A 24,646-nucleotide genomic window follows, 5' to 3' on the forward strand; every position below is an offset into this window, starting at 1 on the left:
ACAAGACCCTAACAAGAATTCTGGAGGGAGGGCAGTATTTACATCCTTTTAATATTTCCATATGGAGTCAGTGAACTAGCTTCAGCAGGTATATTTAGGAGGCTGGTGGTCAACAAAAACAAAAATGTCAGATCTGCCTTAAACTTTGACATGTGATATCTAAATATATAAATAACATTAAGTAAAGAAAACATCTTAATATTTTAGCTTTGAATTCTGGGTATTATCTTATATCATTATACAGAGCTCTTCTTCATGAGGAGGTAAATATAACCTAAGAATGGCCAAGACTCTCCAGCCCTCTTAAAGCATGGCTGTTTCCTGCAGGTGATAAATCAACTGTTTCTCTAACCTACTCATAAAACTTCACATCTAAGGACACATGTAGCTGCTATAAGGGAATTTCCTGCTCTTGTTTTTCCTTTTCTAACCTATCTCAAAACAACAATGAGGTATAACATACATAAAAAAAAAAAAAACATGTTGTGATGCTTCTGATAATCACCTTAGGTGCCTCTGTTTGACTTGCGACTACTTGGCTCACGGTGGACAACACTCTGTCAGATGATATAATGTTGCTGTTGAAGGCAACGCTAGAAATCAGAGCCAAGTCTACAGCCATCTTCTACAAAAACCAAAGTGTCAGACATTTGTTTAACAGCTGCACCAAAGATCACTTTCATCACACATTAAAATATAATATATCAATATAAAAACCACCAGACTTAGCTGTAAATTTTATTTTTGATTTCTGAAGCTGTCAACTACTATTTGGTACAGAAAAATGTCATATATTTTGATATAAAATTTTATCATTTTCTATTATTTTTATACGGATCAATTCTTTTACAGAAGACCAATATTGTCTAAAATAGCAGCCACACCCCCCACCCCCCTTAAGACTAGCTGTTTTGCTGTTCTGCATACGAGATTAAAAAGTGGCCCAGGCCCATGGACCACTTTGGCCACCTGAGTTATGATATTTAGAGGAACTCTTATTTCATTTCTAAATTCTCTAAAATATGCTTGTGTCTAAACATTGTAAACCCCAAATGCAGACTTAGTACACCTTTGTTTCAGGGTATCAGAAATTTGAAATCTTTAGATTCAAGCAGAACAGTTAATAATATACTTGTTCACCTGTGTATTCAGACTATAAATTTGCACCATTTATATGGTTCATACTCACTAGTAATCTGTCAAGGAACTACATTTTAGAGAAACTTAAAATCAGGATTCATTAAAAAAAAAGTGAACATAGATTGGATATCGTTATATTTTTTGTAACATTTCTCTAAAGGCTTTTCCATATAAATTTAAATGATAATTTTTTCAACCAATCATGTGACCCCATTACTGCAGTTATTAATGCTCGCTATGAATGGCCAAAAAAAAAAATAATATATCTATTAATATTCATAAATAAATTTTCATTTTATGCTTCTGATTTTTTTTTTAAATTTCTTTTTCTGGAAAAAAATTAACTGCCTTAAGAACCTAATGACAGCCATCCCCTCCAAAATCTATACAGCTGCTGAATATTTTTTACAAGGTCGTTGTTTCCACTGGTAATTGGCCTAAATGTTTTACAGCTTCTCGTCCAATAAAACATTTCATTTGTTAAAAGTACTGTCTGAAAGGAAGAGCATGGATATGAATGTGTAGAGCTAAAATGGTATCATATGTTCTAGCTGTGTGATTAAACACTGCATTAAGCAGGTTGATATAGACAGCCTACAGCCCAACTGCTCATGCAGTTTCTTCTACAACCATTAATCTATGGTTTGTGACTTGCATTGATTTTTTCATTTTTAAAAATTGCGAAAAAGTTTCTGACTTTTTCACTCTACAGGCTGTCATTGTAAAATTCCATTACTAATCAATGGAACTGGATACATTTTGACTAATTATAAAGATGGCTCTAAAATTTAATTTTTTGTTGACTAAGATACTGGAAATATGCACCAGTTGTGTAGTCTTAGCTCAGAAGTCAGACAAATCTTGTTGGTTTCAAGAGCCATGGCTGAGTGGCCAGCAATGAAATAGACAGGCCTACATCATATTACTGTTTGACACAACTATCCAATGTCAAAGCTTTTGTTAAAATGGATCTACGCCAAACGTTGAGTATTCTTAGGAATTGCATGTTAGCTTGTAACATGAAACAGAGCTTAATGTTTCAATCTTTGAATGTTACTGACATCTTTTTAATATTACGTTTTTCAAATGTGAGATCAAAAAGTTGTTATTAGTCATTTAGGACAGTGTTAGCAGTAAATTGAAGCAGACTTTGATCCTTCAGCCAATGCTCTACAGCAATACCTGTCCAGAGCAATGACATTACTTAAACAACCAATCAGATATCCTCACCTCGTGAGCTTGATCCAATGGTTGAGATGACTGCCAACAAGACTGCAGCTTGTCAAGAACCGAGAGAACGTGGGCTCGAGCTTCCGTCTTGGAATCAGTACACAGGGATGATACAGCAAGACCCAGGCCCAAAAGACACCCACAGCTAAACAAAACAAGAGGCCCATGGGCCACATTGCTCACCTGAGAAATGCTGTCCAACTGAGAAAAGTAACTGACCATGCCTACCCCTGTATAGTGGTTTGTTTCTGATCCCAAAGTTAGCAGTATGGTTCTTCCCACTATCAACTATCTTCCATCTAACTTAGTTTCAATGGTTATAATACATATATACAGAAGATGATGGAAATTTAATTTCAAATTAATAGAGAACCACATATTCCAGACACAATTTGATTAAAAATGTTTTACTTGAGCCTTCATCTCAGGGGAGCCTTAGCTAGGTGAAGTGAAAACAGTGAACAAACATAAAAACTCAATGCTTTTAAAATCTAAACAAATTTTTATGTACAAAAAATGATACAATGTGTATTTATATGTGGTGTGATCTGGCTCAAAAAGTATAATAGTAGAACATGTGATTAATATTTCAAGAGCATAGATGATACAAATAAGTGGTATCAGATTTAAGTGGTGTCAGAGTTAATTGTTTGGACTGGTTACCTAGGTAACTGGATTGGGAGCAGTCCCAGTCCTACCTTTCTTCTCTTCCAGTAAAACATGCCTCCTCCAAATTGTCCAGAGCTCTCCAAACCTGTACCGTCTCCTTGAAAATGGAGAAAATTATCAATGTGTACAACACTTGTAAAAATAAATATGATGCATAAATTATATGAAGGGTTCAACTGATTCAAGCTTAAGGTTAACAGTTCTATCTTTTGACATAAAACATCCAACATTATTTTATATAAACAATGTAAAAAGTTCAACTTTTGATCATGTAGTGTTAACCATGTTCATTCATTTTACAGCTTTCAATTCATTAATAACTATTACTGCAGTGTGTTCAATCACCCAGCTACACTGTCACTAAATTATCAAAATTTGATCTACTTTAGTATTATCGTAACACTGGGGTGTATTAATTGACTGTCACACAAACTTTGTAACAAGTGTATATAACCACTTTTTCATAATATGGAACAAGATGTTTAAATTTTTTTTTCATATTTTAGCATCAAATATGTGTTGCATTGCATTGGTACAAACAATTATTTATATGCTTTGTACAATAAATCTTGAGGGAAAAATGACAGCACATGAAATTAAAAAAATAGCTTGATCAAGAGACAATGAACATATTTTTTCAGACTGCAGATTTTGAACTCAGTGACAACATAACTCAAGCTGATTAACGCTAATAATTTGGTTTGTATTGTTCATCCACTGATTTGTTGTTGGCAAAAAATTCCCAGCAGACTTGCTAAACATGCAATAAACATTATTAATATTGATAATTGAAAAATAATTAAAGAAGGAACCAAAAAAACATCATGGCAAGAAGATAAAGTCAATAAATGTCACTAACTGAATACCGTAATTGGGAAGGCAACATTTTTGATATACAGGTGAATCTCGATAACTCGAACTTCGGGGGACCATGATTAAACTTCGAGAGATCAAGAGTTCGAGAGATCGATAGTTTAAAAAAATCCGGAAATTTTTGTTCCGGTCATTTTGGTTCTAAAATTATAATAGCCGGAAATTTATATTAATAACATGGATGGATAGTCTGACATGATTTCAGTCGTATTTTCTGCTTCATTACTTCAATTTAAACAATACAGAACTTACTTGTGTGGTTATTAAGTGTATTTTTTAATGTTAAAAAACTTTAAAGCATATTATGTTTTCTTAATCATTACGTTAGAATATTTTAAATAAAGAGCATTTACCGTAACATTCACAAGTTGTAGAAATTAATAGATCACTTACAAATTACTTATCTACCCTTTGAAGGAAGCAATGGGTAGTGTCACTTACGTAATCACCCAATTAACACTACCACGCTAGCCCCCAGGAGTTTACTCAAATATCCAGGTAAGGTCCACGCGGAGCTATAATTATACGCTTGATCGGCTGCATGTGTACACAGCAAACACTTCGAGTTATCAAGAGTGAAAAACAATGAAATATGTATAATGGGACCCAGGTTTTACTTCGAGAGATCAAGAACTTCGAGAGATCGGAGTTCGAGAGATCAAGAGTAAATTTGCTTAGTTATATAGAGAAAAAAATCGGGACCGTGAGTTCATTTCGAGAGATCAAGAACTTCGAGAGATCGAAGTTCGAGCCATCGAGTGTCACCTGTATTAAACTAACATCTGCCAAGGACGTCATCATGAGGAATTACTTGTAAAATTGCAACAGGCACAGCTCACAATAAGATTCAAACTTTGCTTTTTTTTCCCTGACAAATGGCGTTTGTAATTCTATATCCTACGATTTAAAGCAAAACAGTATTATCACAAAATTAAGTACTCGCATAAAACCAGGAATCAACTGTACCCATTAAATCTACTAACAAGCAAAAACAAGGTGAATACTGAAACATAGATATATACAATATTCCTAAAATTTTAATTTATGAAAATGCATCTGAAAATTCTTGCTGTCAACCCAGGGCAGAACTGATGTTTTAGATCAAACTTCAACTAATTATTGATTACACTACATGCCTATCTATTTCAAAGTTTATATAATTAAAAGATATTTGGCAAAAATTGTCTAATGATATTAAGTTAAATTTATGTATTCAGATTTGCTATCTTTTTTTTTTTTACAAAAAATCTCAATGAGTGATATCAGTTACATGGGCACCAAAAGGACGAAAATGATGAAATTTAAAAGTCCAGGGGTTTAATTATCAAAAAGAATATTTTAATCAATAGGAATGACTTTTAATGTAAGATATTACCTGACATACTTTTCTTTTGTCATATTCTTAGAATTTTTTGGTGCAAAGATAAGCAAATGAAATGCAAAATGTTATAATCATCATCAAAGAATTTCAAGTAATAGAATAAATATCAGCCATTTTTCAAACTCCCATCACATTACTGGGGTTGATATTTAAGGTTCTAGTAAACAAGTTAAAATCAATAACCTTGCTAATGCCTGTCTATTAATTTAGGTGCAATAATCATGCTAATGTAGGTGCAATAATCATGCTACAAAGAGTTAGATAATGTAATGGACTGGTGTTGTTGAAAAATCAAACATGCTCATTAATACCCACAAGGTGCACACAACAATAGCTAACAGACACCTGCTTCGTGGATCTACAATAATCCCCTCTAATCTTTGATTAAATGCGTACTCCTTATTGTATGATAATCAATAGCTTTTAATTAAAAATATGTATCCCTCAACTAATAAAATGTTAACTTGTTTTATCCATTTAATTCATGCAAAATTTGATTGCTGATCAATTGTTTATTTAGTTAGGTTGAAGCTACAGCAATAGTTCACTAAGTCTTAAGAGATTAACAATTCTACTAGTTGAAATTTTTTCAAAATTACTAAATCCATTGATTTTTTTTTCCAATTTATTTCATTAATGGAAAGGGATCCTTAACTACCCGTAAAATCACATAAATATGCATGTGCACATGGTAAAATCAATATTTTATTTATTGACTTTGTTTCGCAAAATAAACTATGTTGTAATAGAATTACCAAATGAATTACTGACATACCAAAAGAATGATTAACCCATGATTACAAATTATTAAACCACTACACTACGCTGTTAGGTGACTTTAGGAAAGAAACTATTTATGAAATTACACCTCATTTTATTGTTTATTTCAATAAATAGTATGTCACAACATGGACATATCCCAAATCTACCTTAATAAATATGTGGTGTGATGAACAAAGTTTGACTTAGAGTATAACTTTTAGACTGCTTTAAGATCTTGGGGCCTTTACATTTACATTGCATGGTTTTATAGCACTTTTATTAAAAATTCTTATGCAATCAATAATTAGATAATTGTGACAGTCTATTAACTAATTTTCTCTCTGCTAAATTGTTACTTTTCTCTCTGAAATTTAAAGGTACTGGATATATACCCTTGATCCACATGTTTCCAGGAAATGTTCCTCAAACAGTCTTTCCAGAAGTCCACCCAGCCCAAGACCATAGGCAGTCTGCAGGACAGGTGCTTCTGGAGCCTCTGGTTGTCCTGGTAACCATTTTATCAAAATTTCCAAAATTCCAAAAATCCTGTTCACATCCAGATTGATTATAACAGGTGTCATTTGGGAAAGTGCCAAGACAGCAGAAGCTTGGGCCAGGAAACTAGAGGTCATTCTATCATCCTTTGTCCTCTATTAAAAAAAGCTATATACATGTATGTAATGTTTATATGTGAACAACAAATACTTACATGTGCAGAATGCTATACTTTTTCAATAAGAAAGCTTCTATAATAATTAATATTTATTCAAACATCCAAATTTTGATATTTGAAAATCTTAATTTCTTTATTTTCCACTATTACTCATATGAATTTCTTAAAATATTTTGATCTCATCCCATAAAGAAATGATAATTCTAAGTATCAAAGTTTGATTAATATTAGTATAGGCCTATGATTTCCAAAACTTAAAATAGTTCTGCAACAAATATTTGATTAATTGTTGAAGAGTTGTTGGTGATTATTTATTGTGATTGTAATGAGCCAGTATGTATTTATCCTAATCTAACCATGCCCACACTGTCTCTCTTCATTTGGCTTGCATACATTTACATCATATACAATGTACATAACGTACTAAAAAAAATTGTTAATGAGAAATCTTTGTTTTTCTAAATTACTGTGGAATCATTAAATTTTGTGGTGGCTCAATTTTCGGGGAATTCGTGGGTACTTTTCATTCACGAAATAACATCCTCCACAAGTAGATAAATTAGGGTTATAAAGTAATATTTACATAGAACTGTGTTTTTCCATTAAATTCTGTGAACTTCAACTGCCTCTTAATGCAACAAGCAGTCAAAGGTCAAATTGACGAGTTTTATTATGACGTCATAAAGGTTGAACGCTGTAAACTGCAACGTCACAAGCGAAAATCAAAGTTCACGCTTGTGGCTGTTACTGTGGCTCTTCCATTAATATTAACTTACCCTTAGGATAGGATAGGAATTTTAAGGTATGAATCACATTTGCAGACAAGGCAAGAAGTTAAAAAAATGTAAATATAAGCATTAAATCATGATTTTTTGAAGTATACACTCTCATAACTGCAGCGGTGTGTGCATACAAATTTTCATAACGCGCTAACATGCGTTAATCAATTTGTATGCACACACTGCTGCAGTTAAGAGAGTGTATACTTCAAAAAATCATGATTCAATGCTATAATATTTTCTTTTGTTTTGTCTCAGACTAGAATGTCTCGACGTCATTGGATGAATCGCGTCACGTGATTGCCTTATAAATTTCTTTACACGACGAGCGTCACAATTTATACGGCAACATGGCGGCCGTAACGTTCTTTGAACTGATTTTTTACACAAACGCTCAACCATACTTTTGATTTTTAATCCCCAAAATATTTAGAGTGGCCCCCCTTTGCCCGTGACGTAATATTACGATCCTACAATGGCATCCAGGTTTGCACAAACGACTGACAAAGAAGGTAAAAAATGAGAGAAATAATATATGAATTTAATTGTTTTATATTATTTTTTGTTTGTTTACATATTAAACTTTCGGTCCTCGACAAAACAAAACACTTATTAGGTTTGTTACTGACTGTTTAAAGAAATTTGTGGTGTCGGTAAAGTCCATAGAAGGCTCGGCTCCGCCTCGCCTTCAATGGACTTTACCGACCCCACAAATTTCTTTAAACAGTCAGTAACAAACCTAATAAGTAATATTGTAGATAAAAGATAATACACGAAATTACCTTCCAACGAACCAGTAAAATTTAAGCAATCCACGAAAATTGGCCGCGATGAATTTGAATGATTCCACAGTAAACACAAACCTGTTGGCACAGTCCCAGGATGTGTCCCTCAGGTTGAAAGGTTACATCCATCAGTGACATCAGAGTATCCATGACAACAGTTGCCCAGTGTGACTGGCTCTGGAAGTCCTTGACATTATCTATCTGACCTTGAGATTCTTTGTCAAGGTTAGTCCAGTATCTTTGTGAGGCCAGTACCAGCCCACTCAAGGATAGAATGGCATTTCCCTGAACATTTGGACTCTCTCTAAAATGTAAATCCAATCTATAAATGCATTCATAATAGACATGCAAGGCTATCATCTTGTTATCTACAGAGAACGTAAGATGCAAAAACTTTTTTAATTTCTTGTATCACATTGAAATGCAATATTGCAGCAAACATACACATTTCACTGACTCAACAGGCAATCATGTTGCAACAGAGATAATCACTATTGTGTCAGAATTTCTTGTTATACTCTGTCCCGAATTTTTTTTGCTTCCACCACTTTTTGCTTGATATTTAAATAATAGTAAATACCTTTTTGCTCAAACCATGTTCATCCACTAATATAAAAAATGTCCAGATTATCTGTTTTGAAACGCCCCCTCTACTGCTTCAGGTTTCAATACACATCCCGAAATTGAAAGTCTACGGAGATTTTGCATTGCAACAGCCATTAATAAGCCCGGATGATGACGTTAAAAAATTGCCCGATGTATTCCGAGTGTATTCCAAATGGAGAAAAGATGTAAACATTCCCCATTATAAATCTCCGTAAGGAATCTGTTTTCGTTCCTGTTATTTTTTCTGAGTGGAAAGGGATAATTGTTCAATGAAGATATCTTGGATATATTCCCTTTATACGATTTCAACTGTATTTCTTTCAGAGGTATGTGTAATTTTACTAAAAATCATCAAAAAGCGATGGAAGCAATAACTTGGGACAGACTATAGTATTGACAGGAAAATTTATACTTTCATTTGCCATTAGTTGACAATTTTGCAGATGACTCAGTATTAAAAAATTACATTCAATAGTTTAATTTTTTATTTATCATTTAAAATAAAGAAAAGAATGGCAAAAAATAAATCAATCACATTCATCTATATTCTGGGGTGGTTTTTTTTTACCAATTTGAATTTTATCATTTGGAAATATCTGAAAGTCATATTTTTGGACATGGTTAAGAAAATACACTCAATTGAAAATACTAAAATCATATGTACTACAATATCAATCCTGCATCTAATTTCAAATACCTATTGATCATAAATTATTTCAATAAATGGTCTGAAATATTTTAGCTAAACTTAGATATCCCTAAATTGTCAAAGGTTGAGGTCTTCATCACTGTTTATGTATCAAGAATCCTACATTTGCTTTGCTCTGTCCAACCTTATTAAAAAGTTGTGATGTATCATCATTAAAACTCAATCAAAAACACATTAAAGAAGGTACAGTCAGTGCATATAGTTCAGGGTTAGTTCAAAGTTGGCTGGATTTACTGAGCTACTCCATTCAGATTTATTTACTGAGGCTTCTGACCATCAGCTTCAATTGTCCAAGGCTGGTAAATAACTGAAGATCAATGTCATTGGTCAATAATTCTAAATATTTGTGTCGTCCTTCAGTTAATGGGATGATTTCCTGAGTGATAACAATGGGTCTTTTCTGCTGGTCAATTCAAACTTTGCCGTGCTTTTGTTTACAAAGTGAAATACCCTGAACAAACAAAACAAACTTCAAGTGTATAACAATTCAAAACCTTTTATGGATATAGGATGTTTCAGGTAAAAAAGTTGCTGGTATAGCCAGCTGAACAAGTGAGCAAGTTGGCCTGACTCGATATAATGCAGTACCTGTGGAATATCATGATTTTGGGACTCCATACTTTTTCTGCTTCCTTGTGCCCTGACCATCCCGAATGGATGGGTGAACCTGATTGGGCATTCTGTTATAGAGACATGAAGATAACAGGAGATTTTATCACCTCAGCTCAACTCTGCTCCGATATCAACACCACAATGGCTATGCCTAAAAACAGCCTAGAACTCAGTCAGCTTTCCTTATTCATGGGCTCCAAGGGAAAGAAAAGTGCTTGGATTTACCTGGCTTCCGTACCATTTCCTGCATTCACCACAACTCTTTCTGAATCAACAACACTTCCTGGATACACTACACAACTCAGCCATGTCCTTGGGTTGACATCTACATTTCCTCCGATTCAGACCCCATTGTCTTCACCTGCTGTACCTGTATTTCAGTGGCTTGATGGATCCGACCTAACAGAGACATATTGGGATGGGTTGGAACCAAATGGAGATGGACAGTGTGTGGAAATTATAGCTGCACTTCAGGCATGGAATGATTTAAGTTGTTACCCAACACAGAGGAATACTATTTGTCAAGCTCCCAATCATAACAAACCAGAAAACATAACCAATATCTACTCAACAACAGATGACCTTCAACTAGAAACAACCCTTGATCCATATGATAGTTCTACACCTGACATCCCTCAACCAGAACTGTCCAATCTAAACGTCACTCATCCTGTGCATTCAACATCAGCTGACAGCACTTCAACATCAGGTCTCCCCTTGTCCAATGTGACAAAGCTCAACAGTACTTGCTCTATGCACATGGTATGTGGTTCCAACGAAACATATTCCACATGGCAGTTAAGTGCCAAAATAGCTCAGATGCAAGCTGACCTTACAGTGGTTAAGAGCAAACTTTCGTCGACCAGGAGAACAAAGTCCAGCGCTGAAGACGCACGTACTTCATCCACATCTATGGGTATTTTGGGAGGAATCGTAATCGCGATGATTTATCTGTGCATCTGTTTACTGGACTTTGTGAAAGTGAAAGTACAACCTAAGAAGGTGACACTGCCTCACACATACTGTTGAGAAGCAGAGTGGAGATATTCTCAGTGTAATTGTACCAAGGAATCTGTTGAAGTCTACCGGTAATATTGACTGACATTTGGTAATAAATGGTGTAACTAAGAAAAATACTCTAATGTTTCCACTTCTATTCTTTTATTTTTTCAGTGGAGCTTGTGATATGAAAATGGAATGGATGGATTTACAGTAAGAGACATGAACAGACATGCTTATTAAATCATATACCACGTTTTAAAATCTTATAAAAAAGATTGCTTAACAAAATGTCATAAAATCATCTATTCAAAACAGATATTTAAGTCAGAGCAAAAAGTAAATCCATGGAATACTTCCAATCTTTGTGAAAATATCTGGCGCTATTTACTGTCTAAAATTTGTTGCTGGTACAAATTTAAAAAAATTTAAGAGCTGGTCTTTATTAACAGTTATATATATATAGATATTGTTTTGATAAATCTGTATACCAAATTTCAATTTCTGCAACCTCTACGAAGAAAATGAACAGAAATTGTTGGTGGACAGAGCGACAGCAGCAAAGAAATATGCCCTTCCTTGTTTAAAGGGGGACATGAAAGTTGCATTGTCTATCAGGAGGGGCTATTGATTTTTTTTCTTCAGGTGGTTGCTAAGAAATTTTTGAAATACACATATATATAATTAACAATAGCTTCCGTGGGCTTTTGTTGTAAACAGGGTGTGAAACCCCCCAAACCAGGATGTGGTATTGTCTCGGTATTGCTAATCCCTTAACAAAACAAACTTAAAGGTAATTAGAAATTACAAAGCTCACCTAGACAAGGCATTACGTGTATGAGCCAATTTGATTATATTATATGAAAATCATAATTAATAGATATTTGGATACTGCAGCAGTATGGTTTGACACAATATTGTGTATAAATGAAGTAATACTGTATGAAAATCAAATAAAAATATCATACAATGTTGTATGATACAATGTTTATCAATACACTACTATAAAATACAATATTGTGCTATGAAACTATACAATATTGTGTCATATAATACATCATATCAAGACATATTGTTTCATATAATATGATATGGTATTGTATCATGTTAAACTAAATATATATATGTATATATATATATTAGCAAGATAATTTGTCATGACAATGATCATGAAATATTCCTTTCTACTGATATATATATGATATGGTATTGTATCATGTTATTCATTATTGTATTATATTTACATTTTCCTGTGTCATTGCCTGTGATAACACTACATATCGATTTTGTACTATATAACCCATAACTTCAAATGGTGTATAATTGGGGTGCCAGTGGGGTTTGCCTTTTCATATTTAAATATTCAATCATATAATGGCTTAAAATTATATAAATACAAGTAATAAGGAATCATTCTTTAATATTATGAGGTGATAATTTCGGTCGGGGCGTGATCAAATCTATCATAAAGCCCTTCGGGCTTTATTGGATTTGATCACGCCACTACCGAAATTATCACCTCATAATACTTAAAAAATGATCCCTTATTCATAACATAATACAATATCACATTATATGACACAATTTTATATCAAATAATCAATATCCTATCACATGACATTACAATTTTGTAAAATATGGCACTATTTTGTATGATAGTACAATATCAAATTATAAATTTTGATATTGTATGTCATAATATATGATGTATATGTGATATTTAATATAACATTGTATCACAAAATACATTTAAATTTGCTACAACATTGTATCATATGATAAAATACAATATCATTTGATAAAATATCATATATAATAATATCATTAAAAAAATATCATATTATACAATATTATATCATATATTACAATATCATATCATGAAACAATATCATATCATGATAAACAAAAAAATTGATACAATATCATATCATATACATGTTATATTTTTCAATATCATATTATATTATTAGAGAATATTGTTGCAAATAATACAATAGTGTATCATATTATCAGGGTTGTCTCTAAGACCCGGGAGGCGGGGAATTCCCCCGCCTAAAGTGACGTAATTACCCGGCTATTATTGCATTTCAAACACAATCTAGCTATAAGCTAGACCTTCAGATCCCCTTCTACTTTTTTATTTCTCCCTTCTACTTCAATTTTTAGAGACAACCCTGTATTATACAGAACTATTTATAGGAATCATGTTTTATCATTTAACAACAAACATTTCCATCAAGCAAGTTTGAGTGAGATAGGAGGTTTTTTTAACACTTTTACTAATGGAGATCAGGCTTGTATCTGAAGCTACCTCTGTGATAAATTTATATACTAAAATCAACCATACAAGTTTGAAAAAGTACTATTATCTATATAAACATGTGACCTGTTTCAAAAAATTAATCCTCCTCCAGCATCTGACCCTTATGGCTCAGATTCAGCATTCAAGCTTGTCAGGTGCAGCAGTATCGTAGGACCCACCAACAATGCAAGTTTGGTGAAGGTAGGACCAGTAGTAACTAAGTAGTAACCAAGATATAATCATCAAAGCCACCTGCTCCAAAAACTTTAACCCCATCCAACATCCAAAGCCTATGGCTCAGATTCAGCATTCAAGTCTATCAAGTCCAAAAGAAGTCCAGGTGCATCATCCATGCAAGTGTAGTGAATACAGGACAAGTAATAGCTTAGATACAGGACCTGCACCAAAAACTTTAAACAGGTCTGGACGCTGACGTTAGGGGTATAGCAAGAGCTTCCCCCGACTTTGTCTCAGCGAGCTAAAAATAACAATCATGGAGAAAACTTACTTTGATGCCTTCTTAATCTTGTCAGTCAGCTGGTCTCTCACCCTGACAAAATAAATTTACAGCCAGGTCAATAGATGTTCACAAGCCTATTGCAACTGTCTGTAGATATCTTAGTAAACATAATTATACAAAATAAATATAGACAGTCTAGTGCAAGTAAATGGCTTTTGTAGACAAGCAGATGATTATGTCAGAGAAACAGGGATAAAAATATTGTATATACTTTTTTACATGCTATTAAGGATATAACATTTTTACTGTCCCCCGAGACAGTAACTGTTGCCCTTGGATTTGCCTCAAGAAATAATTGCTGACTCAGGGAACAATAAACTTGCTAATGTCCGAATCGTCAGTAAATAGGTTTTTACTAAACTGAAGAATTTTCTAGTTGTCTAGGACACAGAGTTTATGCTGATAAACAAATTCAAGTTATTGGATGTTGCATTCAACTTAGTGACTCTGATAACACCAAAAAAGTTCTGAAATCAGATGTGAGGAGAATTGAATGCTGCCATTAGTGAATAGATTTGGTGACTATTCATCATAGGCAAACGTCACAGATGTTATTTCATGTTACACACTGTCTAGATAATTTGGGATAAACTTACATTCAAAAAACACGGGGTATAATAAAAGGATATGCCATTGAGCAATCATGTTTTAAATTCAGATATAGCTTGTCAGATGGAGAGAAGGCATGCTCAAGTACTTAGTTAGATGCAAATTATCTAATACCAGTAAATGACATTCTGGTGAAAATACGAACAGTGTGCAAATGAACATTGTATTTCATCAAAATAATATTTTCAACTAATTTTTTCATTTTAATAGACAGGGAACATTTTTAAAAATTCAAATACTTTATAGAGACAATGCCATAAATTCAGATACATTTACTCTCTCAAATTCACAAAATCTCTGTTTTCAAAGACACTGCACAATGAAATTCAGATTGGGCAAAAGGGGAGAAAATACATGCATTGTTCTGACCAGTAGTTAAAAAAGACCTGCTTTGACCTAGAAGCTTGGTTCGAGATAACTTATGCAAAGGTACTCTGTTACCTGTAGTGAAGATTTAGAGCCGAATTGGACTGAGCGGAGAGAATATAAGGTCCAGACAAAGGTTTTACAAAAATATCTGTATGAACTTGAAAATAAATCTAGAAACATGCTTATGGCACATCCCTTCCCTAAAAGCACTCTTTAGGAGAACTATGAGCCAGACTGGGTCAAAGGGTGGGGGGATAGAAAATATGGGGTGAACAAACGATGTTGAATGAAAAGACCAACAGGCCATCACTATAGGGCACTACTGAGTGAGTCCTGTTGATAAACAATGATCATGATGATAGTTAAATAAAAGAACACTCTGTCACAATTAGGAGATAGGATGCTAGCTAGACAGACATACGGCTACAAGGAAAATTTATACAGGAATACTAATAAAAAGACAGTGCCACACAAACTTAATCCAAATGGCTCTTAGGATGTGTTTGTCATGACTACTGCAGCTGTGTGTGAATCAGCCAAATAACTCACAAAATATTGTTTAACCTGTGTAAGGATTCAACTGACAAATTTTACTATCTAATATACCACCTTCTTTGAAAAAATATTAAAATAGCCTTTGTGGACAGATTGATTTTGAAGTATGAATTAAAAAAACAAAACAACAACTTGCATGAATGGCTGTACCAAAGAAAAAATTTACATGTACTCATCATCTTTTAAAATACATGTATTTTGAATTTGCTTTGTTTTGCCCTATCTACCAAATATAGGGAAATATTTATTTTTGTTTCAGAGATATTAGGAAGGAAATTCTCAAATCATGATAATAAATATTGTTAAAGAATGAAATGAGTGTTTTTTTCTGATCATGGGGGGGGGGGGGGGGGGTTCTCGATAGAAAGATCGTTTTTGACTTTTGGGTGGGTGCAAAACATAGTGAAAACCAGATGACTAGTAAATAATGGTTGATTATATGTTGGAATAGTTACCACAGCCATGCTACTTTCTGTTTTTCTTCTGCATCCTCTATTCCAATGAGGTTTTTCTTCAACTGCAGATCAATTTCTGCTCTTCGTCCCTATGCACATCAAAATTGATACAAATAATTTAAATGGGCAATTTATGTCATACCTGTTTTTAAGCTATCACCAAAAATTATCAGCTGTTAAAAATTAGCTTAAACAAAGATGTCTTGACTAAATGAAGATTATTGCTACCCATTTATCTTGGTTGAAAGTTTTTAAAGGGGCATGGTAATGATTTTGGTCAAAAATTATTTTTTCGATTATAATGTTTACAATGCTTCAGTAAGGCATTTAAAATTTGAGTGTCATTCGTTGAGTTTTAAGCCAGTTACAGAACTTAAAATTCTATGCTGTGTAAACAAAGCGTTTATTTACATTTTGAATGCTGAATTGAAAATTCCAGTTATAGACCAAAAATAAATGTGTTAAACATTAGGAACTTTATCTATGATTAAAATGAATAAAAAGAGAAATCAGCCTGAAAAATATTTTAACTGGTATATTAAACCTATGTAAACAAAAGCAGGGCACGAGCCTTGTGTACATGACAAAGAATTGTGAGCCCTGTATCATTCTTATAACTCCATGAATGACTCTCAAATTTTATTTGATCATTAAATAAAATCAGAAAATTAGAATTTGACCAAAATCGTGACCATGCCCCTTTAATATTTAGAATTTTAATGTAAAAACAAGAAGCCAACAGATGTTGACGGTCACCAGTGGACCATAGATACATGTAGACCTGTCAGGGAGCCTCCTGTCAGTATTCGAAGCTTCATTTTGGAGTCAATAAACCCTGATCAGATACTCCTCCAAATGTTCCCCCCACGTTTATTATTTGATGTTAATTTTCCAGCTGGCATAAAAACAATTCATCCAATCTCATTAACCATTACATACAAGTATTTTGGTTCAACCTTAGCAACATTAAGCAATTGCGAAATAATAATAGTCTAAAACTTATTATAAAGATATCTGCTATGACTTTCACATTGAATTCGTTCAAATCACACCATCAACCTTGTTATGTAACACTGTTGGGTGTAATAGGCGCCAAAAAGGGCCAAGTGAGAGTATATATATGCTCTAAAAAAGAGAATTTTGTGTGATCCAATATAAACTTAACACTTGACAAACATCATTAAAGGTCACTGCACACCTTTTTTAAATTCGTTTGCACTCTGTGAGTGAAGTATGAGCCAGATTGGACCAAAGGAAGAAAAGATATGCCCTGGACAAGGATTTTTCATAAAGTTCTGCTTTGACCTTCACATTTGACCTTGAAACTTGGTTGAAGGTCACTGCACACCCTTTACTCAAAAGCTCTGTTTATGTGAAGCATGGGCCAAATAGGGCTAAGGGGAGAGTATATATACTCTGAAACAAAGAATTTTTACGTAACCCAATATGACCTTGACCCTTGACCTACAAACTTTATTTAAGGTCACTACTCACCCTTTGACCACAGGCACTCTGTTAGTGAAGTTTGAGCCAGATTGGAGCAAGGGGAGAGAAGATATGCCCCAGACAAGGATTTTTCATACAATTTTGCTATGACCTTCAGCTCCGGACAAGAGATCTCGGACGGACGGACTGATCACTATAGGGAGCCCGCAGAGCGGGGCCCTAATAAATAGGGGGCCTTTTTTATCTTTGAATATTTGGGCCCACCCATGAGGCCCAAGTGGGGGTAACTAATCATAAATTTCTCAATTGAGATTCTTTTGAGCTTACAGAGCAAAAATAACAATTGGCTTTGTAGTTTTCAAGTTAAATTGTAAAATTGTTAACGGCCAACACACAACAATAATGCACAATAAAGGATGAAGATCAATGGTAAGATGTAATCTGAGTCACTCAGGTAACCTAAAAATGAACTATCCCTCTTTTATTTATGTGTACTGAACATTTGAAATTGTAAAAGATTTTTTTATTTAAAATAAAATGATCTAGCCCCAATATAAAAATAATTAAGCTTTATAATGCATAATATTAACTTTTGAAATGTATGACTCATTTTAATCATATTGAGCTAGTATATCCTTTACTGCTCTCAAGGAAATGTGACATAAAGTAATACTGTAACAGTATATGAAACTTGGTCCCTCTGATTGAGGGGGCTTACTTCTACAGCTGAGGTAAAAAGTCTATCCATGAAAGAAACCCAGGCTTGGGGCAACTGCTGCATCTTTTGCCAATCAGAGGGTTGGATTATCACCTACAAACAGCCAATCAAAATGCTAAATAAAACATTCAAAACAAAACATCAAAACAACAAAAGTAGCCATTCAGAGAGCTGGATATCTGATTGGCCAATCGTCACTGGTATTATGATTATTATACTTTCCCTAATATTACTAGGATTTAACTCATCAAAATCAATTTTCAAAGATAATATTTCTAGTTGTCATTGGAGATTTTTCCGCATTTTAAGCCAGCTTTTATTACATTTTGGAGTATTTGTTTGAGCTATGATGTCACAACCTCCCTGCGGATCATTCTAATGGTTGCACATGGAGTCTGACCCACCCAAACCTTGAATTTTTATCATTATAGTTTCATGTAGTTTACAAATGTCCAAAAATAAAAGCACGAGATTTTACACAGATATTAATTCCTCACGTTTAAATAGGAATCTCGATAATTTGCTAATTTAAATAGATGTGCAAGTAAATTTACTTCAATATAAAATATACCATGACAATAACACAAATAATTTGACAAAATAATAAAATATATAATCATATTCATATTTATATGCCATCAACCTCTTTGTGCCTTTCAACTTCAATTAAAAATTAATCATTTGGGTAATAATTTTTGGATGACGTATAATGACATTCTCATTTGAAATGCCTTAGTTTAGCATTGTAGATTATCAGATTGAAAAGTAAAATTTTAAAATATTCAGCACTCAAATCCCTCAAGTCTATTCTCAATTTATGGTCTTGGAGGCTCATAAATCTTAGTTTACAGAGTTAACTTTATGTTGTTATTGACTTAAGGGTCTCTGACATCCTCTGATATTTACATTTTATGAACGAACATCATTTTATTGCTACACCTACGTGTCTATCTTTGTGGCATAATGTCTGACATTACGTCACAGCTCCAACCTACTGACAGGGATTTTTGTTTTTAAGAAATAACAATAAAAAATTTCAAAGTTGATTTCTCCCCAAAACTGAACCTTTTTCTGTCATTTTCAAGTCAGATGCATGCTAAAATTTTATATCTGTAAGGAATATAATCAAGTTTAGGCTAATATATGGAAAAGTTATCATTTTATTTCTAAACAACTTCAGTAATTACATGTATTAATGATGCTTGAAAAAAAAAAAGCGTGGACAACTTAATTATAAACTTTACTCATGGGGTTTAAATACTCTTACCTTAAGGTTTGTTAAAACAAAGAATTAATTTTCTCTATGTATTCAGCATAATGTAATATACATCAATAATGGAAAATTGAATTATCATTGACATACTTTTGTAGTCATCCATTCAACAGGAAACTATCAAATGCTAAAAGTAAGGTTTAAACAGGGGAAAAAAACAAAACAGTAATTTAGATAAAAATCAGGAGCAACATACTTCATAAAAGAATTAACGTTTGGATTTTTTCATGCATACATTGATCTGCAATTATTTTAATGTTTGTGACAATGGAACCATTTTAACTAGCCATACAACATAATTTTAGGAAAGAAAATTTCCTAACAGTTTTGCTTTCAGATTTGAATATTCTTCTTTAATATCATTATATATCAAGGAGTTTAATAGAGTCTAAAGTGGCCATGATGATTAAGCCCTGTTATTACAATCAGTAGATTTATACAATGCAGTTAAAGAACGTTCCATATCCCTGTTTGCAGTCAAATAATCTGGAACGTATTCAATGACCATGAAACTAAAACTGTCTATTGTGATTTTTTTCCATTGTAGAAAAGAGTAAATATCATACACACAAAATTACAATAATTGAAACATTTAGAGTCTGAAATGAGACAACAATTTCCTATTCATCTTTGCAGTTAAAATTAACAGTTTACTCATTATTTTTTTTTAAATGGCCTAAAAAAAGAGTTATCATTCATAAAAATGGTCTAAAATACATAATATGGAACTATATAACTTTTTGTGTAGTGCTGTGACACCATTATTGGTCCTACCTCGTGTAGCAGAGTGTTGAACATGTGGTGGAAGTTTTGGCTGTGCGTGATGATGTAGTGTTTCCGTGGCCGACCGTCTCGCCCTACCTCTACAGGGGGGTCATAGCTGAACAAGAGACCCGCTACAGAGAACGAAAACAAATCATTTAGTCAAGTATCAAAATAACAACAATGGAAGTTTGTCTTGTCGATCTTGAAGATGTCCTGTTTTTCAAATTTGACCTAACCCAAACCCTGAAGTGGGGGTCAAGATATATTTGTCAGACAGTCAGAAGATAACAGTAGAATACCAGTTGATCTTTTGATTTTAATCAAGCCAAGTATAATTCAAGAGCTCATGACTGCAAATCTTTTTTCTTTCATGCTGCAGTTAGTTGACGTTTCTTTCTTTTGTATCAGGATTTTATTGAAAAGGCGCTTTGCCCATCATGTTGCATCTTTTTTTAAATAATAACAAGATATCTGTGAGCCAATGCTCACTAGTGATACCCCCGCACTGATGTGAATATGCAAAATAAGCAAAGTCGACATTTAACAGAAAGCTTGCATCCGATTGGTACAGAAATATATCCAACAATATGGCATGCCTAAACAAATATTGTGTTAAAATTTCAAGCATCTGCGATAAATAGCTGCTGAGAAATCTTTGAGGTAAATTTGTATGAAAATTTTGGCTAAAATAAACAAAGTCATTATTCAACAGGAAGTTGATGTCCGATTGGTACAAAAGTATATCCCAGGATATTGCACGCCTTAACAAACACTGTGTAAAAATTTCAAGCAACTGCGATAAATAGCTGCTGAGAAATCTTGGACGAAAATTTGTTTGAACATTTTGGCTAAAAATAAACAAAGCCATTATTTAACAGGAAGTTGACATCCGATTGATACAGAAATAAATCCCACAATATGGCAGGCCAAAACAAATAGTGTGTTAAAATTTCAAGTATCTGCAATAAATAGCTGCTGAGAAATCTTGGACGAAAATTTGTTTGAAAATTTTTGCTAAAAATAAACAAAGTCATTATTTAACAAGAAGTTGACGTCCGATTGGTACAAAAATACATCCCACGATATAGCATGCCTATACAAATACTGTGTAAAAAAAAAATTCAAGCATCTGCGATAAACAGTTGTTGAGAATTCTTTGACAAAAATTTGTTTGAAAATTTTTGCTAAAAATAAACAAAGTCGTCATTTAACAGGAAGTTGATGTCTGATTGGTACAAAAATATATCCCACGATATGGCATGCCTATACAAATACTGTGTAAAAAAAAATTCAAGCATCTGCGATAATCAGTTGCTGAGAATTCTTTGACAAAAATTTGTTTGAAAATTTTTGCTAAAAATAAACAAAGTCGTCATTTAACAGGAAGTTGACGTCTGATTGGTACAAAAATATATCCCACGATATCGCATGCCTATTCAAATACTGTGTAAAAATTTCAAGCATCTGCAAGAAATAGTTGCTGAGATAAATGCGACAGAAATTTTTGTTACGGACGGACAGACAGACAGACGGACAGACAGACAGACACACAAGGGTAAAACAGTATACCCCCTCTCCTTCGGAGTGGGGGTATAAATATGTGATTTTATGACATTTTATTTACTTGGACAAAAAGCTAAAAGAGTGCTTACAATATTATTGTTTATCAGTACTGTTAACTACAGTTAAAATTCGATATCTCAAACACTGATATCTGGAATACTCGGGTATCTCAAAGTTTTTCAACAGACCCATCTAGTTCAAAAAGTTTGACTGCATATGGTAAACATGATTTTTATTAATCTAAAATAACTGATATAGCAGTAGAACTTCATACAAGAACGAAATCTAAGACGGATGTAGGATAAAGAAAAGGTAACTATCTAAAAATGAAATTTCTCTTCATCATTACATTTAACAGGATGGTCACTCTCCCTATCAAGGTAACTTGTACTCTGTATATTCAATATCAGTTCTAAACCTCTCCATTTTTTCATCACATAATTAGCATGTGTAAATGACACTAGATACAGCCAGCAGCTGAAAACAAAGAGCTTTATGATAATAAATATGGTAAATTGAAAGAAATAAAATTCATTATCACCCAGCTGACAACAAATTTTAAGTACCCCAAAGATGCAATTATCATCACGAAAACAAGCAGAAAAAATATTTATTATTTCACATGCAGCTGTTATATTTTGGTTCACAAAAACAACATTTAAAAGTCAAAACCTGCACCTGTTGTTTTTTTATCATGATATGATATTATCATATACGGTACACGACTATCTAAATGGCCTGCACTGCTGTCTCGTACAATTAAACAATTTCTACTTCAATCTCCCTTTGTATCATTTTTTCATCAGAGAAAAAAAAAGCATCAAAAAAGGCATCTTTAAGATTCTTTAAATTAAAAAAATTAGGAAGAAATTTGGGTGAAAAAACTGCTAGATTTCGGGTGTGAGACAGTTACCAGCTTGACTACAGGTGTGAGACAGTTGCTAGCTAGGCTGCAGGTGTGAGACAGTTACTAGCTAGGCTACAAGTGTGAGACAGTTACTAGTTAGGCTACAAGTGTGAGACAGTTACTAATTAGGCTACAGGTTTGAGACAGTGACTAGCTTGGCTACAGGTGTGAGACAGTTACTAGCTAGGCTACAAGTGTGAGACAGTTACTAGCTAGGCTAGAGGATTGAGACAGTTACCAGCTTGGCGACAGGTTTGAGACAGCTACTAGCTAGGCTACAAGTCTGAGACAGTTACCAGCTAGGCTACAGGTGTGAGACAGTTACTAGCTAGGCTACAGGTGTGAGACAGTCACTAGCTAGGCTACAGGTGTGAGACAGTTACTAGCTAGGCTACAAGTGTGAGACAGTTACTAGCTAGGCTACAGGTTTGAGACAGTTACTAGCTAGGCTACAGGTGTGAGACAGTTACTAGCTTGGCTACAGGTTTGAGACAGTTACCAGCTAGGCTACAAGTGTGAGACAGTTACTAGCTAGGCTACAGGTTTGAGACAGTTACTAGCTAGGCTACAAGTGTGAGACAGTTACCAGCTTGGCTACAGGTTTGAGACAGTTACCAGCTAGGCTACAGGTGTGAGACAGTTACCAGCTAGGCTACAGGTGTGAGACAGTTACTAGCTAGGCTACAGGTTTGAGACAGTTACCAGCTAGGCTACAGGTGTGAGACAGTTACTAGCTAGGCTACAAGTGTGAGACAGTTACCAGCTAGGCTACAGGTGTGAGACAGTTACTAGCTTGGCTACAGGTTTGAGACAGTTACCAGCTAGGCTACAAGTGTGAAACAGTTACCAGCTTGGCTACAGGTTTGAGACAGTTACCAGCTAGGCTACAGGTTTAAGACAGTTACCAGCTAGGCTACAGGTGTAAGACAGTTACCAGCTAGACTACAGGTGTAAGACAATTACCTGCTAAGCCAGGTCTGAGACCAGGCTGTTTACATTTGTCGTACTGCTGCTGTAGGAACAATGGCAACGTCTCCATGGTCTTACTCTGACTGGGTGCTGTCCCCGACCGTCGTGCGGACCTGTGGTACACTCCCCGCGGCAAGTTCTTGACCTCTGACCCCACTTGTTCCACAAGAAAGTCCCTATATCCTGTATGATACATGGGGCAATATGTTAAAACTCTCCCTATGGTTTTATTTATTGACAATACTCAATGCTTCAGAATACAAGTGGGTAAATTCAGTCTTAAAATAAAGATATAGATATCTTCTGACATAGAATACTGCCGAACTTCCATCTTCTTTTTTTTTAAATTAGCTACTAAAATACGTAAATTCTAAATCATTCATAATGAAAATAGCTAACAACAAATTTATTTACACATATAAAAATGTAATATCTGAAAAATAAACAAAAATATTATACAAGTTACTTGAAAAACATGAAAGACTGTTAACTCATCAGTATATATTTTAATTTTTGAAAAATTGATGATAGCTCCATGGGATACAGCTGCGATTAATGTGCTGAAGTATACACTTAAAATGTAATGCCTTGTCAAAAGAATCTTTAATTGTGCTGTTAGGCCATTTTGCCTAAGTTATTTACCTTCATACACCTGGGGTGGAATAATTCCCAGTAAACGGATGAAGCATACCCCCGGAACCTCTGTTACAACATCCTCAACAGTCAGGTCAGGGTTATCTCCCCTCCCAATGATTGCTTCAGCTTGCCTCACAATGTCCATTTTAATCTTCATAAAAACAAAAGAAAAGATAGAATGAGATCTGGTAACTGTTGTCTGCCGCCCCAAATTCTACTACTTTCAAAATTCTTATGTTTTTAAATAGGAGTGACTGAATATGATACATATAATGAATTGTGTTAACAAGTCGAACATTTTATTTTGAAATCTATAAGGAGTACAGCATTATCAGCATTTA

The 24,646-nt window shown here is 33.9% G+C and overlaps 1 protein-coding gene across 1 annotated transcript in view; it reads right to left on the reverse strand.

The window, feature by feature from the left end:
• LOC105347554 (focadhesin) overlaps positions 1-24,646 on the reverse strand; it is a 125,061-nt gene that overhangs the window by 27,918 nt on the left and 72,497 nt on the right. Inside the window, exons 18-28 of the mRNA XM_034467150.2 lie at positions 24,312-24,456; positions 23,664-23,852; positions 20,240-20,361; positions 18,193-18,285; positions 16,029-16,117; positions 14,029-14,070; positions 8,371-8,596; positions 6,448-6,705; positions 3,069-3,136; positions 2,371-2,515; positions 506-625 (exon numbers count right to left, since the gene is read on the reverse strand). Of these exons, the coding sequence (XP_034323041.2) occupies positions 506-625; positions 2,371-2,515; positions 3,069-3,136; positions 6,448-6,705; positions 8,371-8,596; positions 14,029-14,070; positions 16,029-16,117; positions 18,193-18,285; positions 20,240-20,361; positions 23,664-23,852; positions 24,312-24,456 (1,497 nt within the window). The remainder of the gene's footprint in view (positions 1-505; positions 626-2,370; positions 2,516-3,068; positions 3,137-6,447; positions 6,706-8,370; positions 8,597-14,028; positions 14,071-16,028; positions 16,118-18,192; positions 18,286-20,239; positions 20,362-23,663; positions 23,853-24,311; positions 24,457-24,646) is intronic.

Source organism: Magallana gigas, chromosome 6 (genome assembly GCF_963853765.1).
Source record: "Magallana gigas chromosome 6, xbMagGiga1.1, whole genome shotgun sequence".
NCBI classification, from domain to species: domain Eukaryota; kingdom Metazoa; phylum Mollusca; class Bivalvia; order Ostreida; family Ostreidae; genus Magallana; species Magallana gigas.